Source organism: Mustela erminea, chromosome 6, assembly GCF_009829155.1.
Source record: "Mustela erminea isolate mMusErm1 chromosome 6, mMusErm1.Pri, whole genome shotgun sequence".
NCBI lineage: Eukaryota > Metazoa > Chordata > Mammalia > Carnivora > Mustelidae > Mustela > Mustela erminea.
In genome coordinates this window covers 14454088-14460087 of record NC_045619.1, presented here as the reverse complement: position 1 = coordinate 14460087, position 6000 = coordinate 14454088, and the positions used below count along the sequence as shown (strand labels likewise).

General features: G+C 41.5%; 1 protein-coding gene across 4 annotated transcripts in view; it reads right to left on the bottom strand.

Moving 5' to 3' along the window:
- Positions 1-282: 282 nt before the first annotated feature.
- Positions 283-6000, bottom strand: part of PRDM4 (PR/SET domain 4) — a 28159-nt gene continuing 22441 nt past the window's right edge. For all 4 annotated transcript variants that reach the window (XM_032346478.1, XM_032346477.1, XM_032346480.1 and 1 more), the window contains one exon: positions 283-1999. In XM_032346478.1, the coding sequence (XP_032202369.1) occupies positions 1687-1999 (313 nt within the window). In that variant the 3' untranslated portion in view covers positions 283-1686. The remainder of the gene's footprint in view (positions 2000-6000) is intronic.

Genomic DNA, 6000 nt, shown 5'->3' with positions numbered 1-6000 from the left:
TAGGGAGGACGAGGGCCGGACATGAGAATGGGAAACAGAGAAAGCATAGTTCATTTAGCCACCGTTATGCAGAAATACAATATTATCCCAAAGTTATGCTACTTAGAAAATACTTCCTCCACTTCTAACCACCGTTATGCAGAAATACAATATTATCCCAAAGTTATGCTACTTAGAAAATACTTTCTCCACTTCTAACCATAGAAAACAAAACCAAGCTATACCTAATTTTTCCCTAAATAACTTTATTCTTCCACAAAATGAGATTACAAGAGAAACCTGTATTTTAAAAAAGGTTTTTATTTTGATCCTTCCTAGAGGAATACAGATTTGAATGAAATACATTCATTCCATAAATACATTAGCAGCAAAACCCTCCCACCAGAGTCCACTCTACTCCAGCCCAGAGGCTGCCCTTCAGAGCAGAAGCTGTTCCATCCACCAGCCTCTCAACTTCATCTCAACGATGTGTTTGCTTCTTGCTGAAAGCAGGTTATATGTGTGAGAGCAAGTGAAAGACCAGATGGATGGATTAACTACACTGGGACCCTGAAAACACACCCATGTGGTGACCATCGAGCCTTCCATACCTTCGAAATCCGTTAACACCGACCATGCTTAACTGATGAGATCCTTCACCACAGACAACCGAGGCCTAACCTTGCAAACGCACTCATGTCTGAAATCCTTCGTCATTCTGAGTTGGCAACATTTTAATGGTGTCTTGTTCTTTCTCGAAGGATAAGGCAGATATAAAGGATCATTTCCTCCTCCTTTCCACAGTCCAAGGTACCACTTAGCCAGCTGAGTCCACACGTGCTTGTTGTCAGGAGATAATCCAACAGGTATTATATGACTCACTACACCTCCAGCTCCCCTTTGTCTAGAGGCTAGAAGCTTTATTGGAGAGAGAGAGACATGTCTAAACCTACAAAGATCTCTAAGGAACAAAAACAGGTGTCTCAAACTGGCTTCCATCAAAGCTAGTTTTTTTGGACAGTGGCCCAGATGTCTCTCCTTTTTTTTTTCTCCACCATTGCCTGTTGCCTGACTGGTTCTTTTTCATTTGCCCTTGAGGCATCTGCTGAAATTCTGGGAAGATCTACCCTAAACCCCCAAGTAGCCAAGAGAGACTAAGGCAGGTGGTACTTTAAACTTGTCAGCTTAAGTCAAATAAGCTTACACTGCTGTGTTCCAATTCATTCTGGGATGACTTAAGTCACAACAGTCTACATAAAACACAACACCAGAACCACAATCAGCAATCGGGATGACAGCGAGGCAGGGACCAAGTTTAGAGTGCTACTACATCACAGGGCCGGGAAGAAAAAGGAACAAGGGGAAGAATTTCAAATAAATCTGATTTGTCTGGGCGGAGGACAGCTTGGACTCAGGTATAAATGCATCACCTAGTTTATCAGGAAAATAAGGAACGGACGCCAGAAGCTGACACTTTCTTCCCCATACATCACTTAAAAACAGTTTACCCTGCTCTCTTTTCCCAATCTGTTCTAAAGTGTTTTCATTAGGATACTCTTCTGTAAGTGCTTTATCCATTCCCATTCAGTCTGCTTTGACTGTTTGGCTGGAAGAAAATCAGAAACCATTTTATATAAAAACCACTGTAGTGGATAACCAGTTGCATGTTTTTCCCTTTTGCATTTTCCATCCAAAACTGTTGGCTTTTTACTTAGATGCCGAAAGAGAGTCACCTGCTGAATACACGGCACTGCTGACCCGACAGTCTTCTGTCCCCACCGAGTCCGCTAGTTCTTCCTCCTCTGAGTCATCATCTTCCTCCTCCTCTTGTGCTGATGAACTGGAGGTGGGACCTTTGCAGGTTTTCAGGTGGCGGGTGAGATGATATTTGGTAAGATAAGCCTTTGTACATTTTTCACAGACATAATCCCGTTTTCCCTCATGAGAATTGAGATGTTTCTTCAAGTGATTTGTTCTCAAGAACAGCTTGTCACACTTAGGACACTTGATCTGGCGTTCTCTACGAGGAACACGAGAGAAAACATTTGTTTTGGGGTTACAAATGACAAGTAAGGCACATATTTATTCTTCATAACCTCCTCAGGTCTTTGTCAGAAGAGCTCTACCATTCTATCAGATCATGCCCCCGCTCCCTTTTTTTAAAGTAGGCTCCATGCCCAGCATGAAGCCCAACACCAGAGCTTGAACTCATGACCCTAAGATTAAAACCTGAGTCTAATATTTGACTTTGCCTGTTTGGGATCACACTGTATTTATCTCCTTTGTGTCTGATGTGATGAAATCTATTCAAGTTGCTCCAAGTACCAGCAGTGTGTTCCCTTCCAGTGCTGTATATACGACTTACAAATACACCACAACTTATATGTGGTACCGGATTTGTCTTTTGTTAATGGATGTTTTGGTGCTTTCCAATTATTTATCTTCACAGGAAAGACCACTATAAATATTTCTATATTTGTATATTGGTCTGCATATGCATGAGTTTCTTTAGGGCACATACTCAGGGATGGTATAATTAGATCAAAAGATACGCACATCTTCAACTTTACTGGGTAATATAAACTGTTTTCCAATATGGCAGTATTTCTTCTGAAGATTTTATTTTGAAGTGGCACGTGGGTGGCTCAGTGGGTTAAAGTTTCTGCCTTCGGGCTCTCTGCTCAGTGGGGAGCCTGCTTCCCCCTCTCTCTCTGCCTGCCTCTCTACTTGTGATCTCTGTCAAATAAATAAATAAAATCTAAAAAAAAAAAAAATAGTAATAATTATTTTGAAGTAATCTCTACCCCTAACATGGGGCTTGAACTTATAACCTCAAGATCAAGAGCTGCATGCTCTACCAACTGAACCTGCCAGGTGCCCCTCTAATGAGGTAGTATTAATACATTCATGCCCATCAACAGCCACTTGGGAGTTCCTGCTACCCTACATTCTCGACTGGAAGATTCAAATTTGAACATTTTTGACAACTGCCCAATACATAATGGGATCTCACTATGGTGCTAATGGTATCCCATTTAACAAAAAATTACCCAACTCAAAATGCCAGTTGTGTCAAGGCTTGAGTAACCCTGGCTAAGACATCTTAGAGATGGAAAAAAAAACCTAAGACATCATGTAGACCAGGAATTCTGTAACTCTTTTTTTAAGCAGCTGAACCTTACATCCTTTTTTTAAAAAAATTTTATTTATTTTTTTAAAAAGATTTTATTTATTTATTTGACAGACAGAGATCACAAGTAGGTAGAGCAGCAAGCAAAGAGAGAGGAAGGGAAGCAGGCTCCCTGCTGAGCAGAGAGCCCAATTTGGGGCCTAAGCTGAAGGCTGAAGCTTTAACCCACTGAGCCACCCAGGCACCCCTGAACCCTACATCTTACAGGCTCAATATGCAAAACACATAAAAAGGTCAAAATCCTTGAAGAAGTGGTAGGGCGCAGTGAGAAGTTCTTAAATCTGGCCTCCTTACCATTTCTACCACCTTTTCCCAGCAGAAGAGGGCACTGAGGAATTCTGCAGGGTTGCGGGATGTGGAAAACTAAGCCCCTGCTTTCTCAGAGCGTATGTTCTAATGCAGGAGTTACACCATAAACAAAAAATACGTAACATCCTATCAAACAGTAAAAACTACTATGGGGAAAAAAACAACAACAAAGCCCAGGTCAGAGTGATGGAATTCTATTTTAGATAAGATAGTCAAGGAAGAGGGAAGGAAAAAACGAAACAAGATGGCATCGGGAGGGAGACAAACCATAAGAGACTCTTAATTTCACAAAACAAACTGAGGGTTACTGGGGGGTGAGGAGGTAGGGAAAGGGTATGTGCTTTGGTGAGTGCTATGAAATGTTTAAGCCTGATGATTCACAGACCTGTACCTCTGGGGCAAATAATACATTATATGTTAATAAAAATAGTTAAAAAAAAAAAAAAAAAACAACGATAGTCAAGGAAGGCCATTCTGAGATGACAACATTTTTGAGCAATAACCTGAATGAAGTGGGGCAGGCAGACAAGCTCCTGAGACTGAAGTGTGTTTACTGTGCCAGAGTCTCATCAAGGGTTGGCAGGGGCGGGGGAGCAATGTGGCTAAAGCAGAACATGAGCAGAAAAGTAAGTAAAGATAAAGTGGGAGAGGCAGTCTCATACCACTACATCATGAAGGGACTTTCACACTTTCTAACCTAAGTATGATGGGAAGCCGTGGGGGAATTATGAGCAGAGATAACACAGTCTGAGTTATGTTTTAAATGGATCACTCCAGTTATTATGACAGAATACAGCGCCTGTATATGCATGTCTGGGTAGAACAGAAGCAGAAAGACCAGGAGCAGAGAGGTTGGCTGGAAGACTACTGAGCTGATCCAAACAAAAGATGCTGAAGGTCCTGACTAGATAAAGCTGAATGGAGAATGGAAGACTGAGTTAAAGACAGCTCTGAGGTGTTTGGCTTAAGCCACTGGGATGAACGGGGGCACCATTTCCTGAGCTGATGATCAATGGGGGAAAACCAAGTTTGTGGGGGTAATATTAAGAGCTGAGTTTTAGACATACCAGGTTTGAGTTGCCTTAGTGGACATCCAAAACTGAGATATGCTGAGTGGATGGTAAGATATATAAGGCTGGAGATATAAATTGTAAAGATGGGGGGCGCCTGGGTGGCTCAGTGGGTTAAAGCCTCTGCCTTCGGCTCAGGTCATGATCCCAGGGTCCGGAGATCAAGCCCCGCATCAGGCTCTCTGCTCAGCAGGGAGCCTGCTTTCCCCTCTCTCTCTGCCTGCCTTTCTGCCTACTTGTGATCTCTCTCTGTCAAATAAATAAATGAATCTTTAAAAATAATAATAAATAAATAAATTGTAAAGATGGTATCTAAAAAGCCATGGGACCACGGAGATGACCAGTAGTAAGCATCCCTGCTTGGGCTCTCAAGTTGCTCTTTCTGAGGGAAAGGGCCAAGTCAGTCTCTGCCACATGCCTCACACTCCCCTCAAACTGTGGGAAAGGAACTCCTCCTGCACTTGCTTTAGGGCTGTAGCTAAGATTTTTCCTAAGCAGATAAACAAAATGAATTTCAATACTGCTATATCCATTTTGAAACGTCTAAAGGTAAAAAATGCAAACATCTGAAAGTTTTACCAGTGATCTCCACAGGAAAATTTATAGTCTCATTCAAAAACATTTTGAGGGGGGACACCTGGGTGGCTCAGTTGCTTAAGCATCCGACTCTTGATTTTGGCTCAGCTCTCATGGTCATGAGATCAAAGCCCTGCATGAGGCTCCACGTTCAGCAGGGAGTCTGCCTGAGAGTCTCTCCTCTCTCTCTCTCTGTCCCTCCCCTATCATGTGCGCACACACGTGCGCTCTCTCTCTGCTTTTCTAAAATAAATAAATCTTTAAAAAAATATTTTGAGTAGTGCTTAATTATGAATGACTTACATACTAGGTTAAAGCTCTGATGACCTAAAAACTTTGTATCCCATGGGAGTTTGGCAAAGAGGGTTATTATGTCTTGCCATTGTGACAAAGAGTGAGGATCCATACTTAAAGAAAATTGTTTTCATTGGTGAATACCTGATTAAGCCAATTCTCAAACCCAATGGAGAAATAGTTACATCACTAACCTCAAAATAATTTATATTGCATTATGCTGTGAAATGGCTACAGAAAAAGCAAGTGCAAGTTTAGGCATCACCTAAAAGAAGAGAAAGTCAAAATCAAGGAAGAAAATAATTCCATTTATTAATAAGCACAGATCACATCCAGGATATTGTCTTTACTTCTGCGTACCAAATCTGAAACCAGGTGATAAGAGGGAAAGCTGCAGAAATTAGGACTTTAAGCCTGATGAAATGAGGGTTTAAAGGGAATATGACAGCAATCATTAAATACTAAAGTCTGTGAGTTTAAAGAGATACTAAACCTACATGCATCATTCCAGAGACATGTGTAGAGTGAATGGATAGAGGCTGACATAAGCTGATTCAAGCAAAACTTTTGCTCAGAACTAAA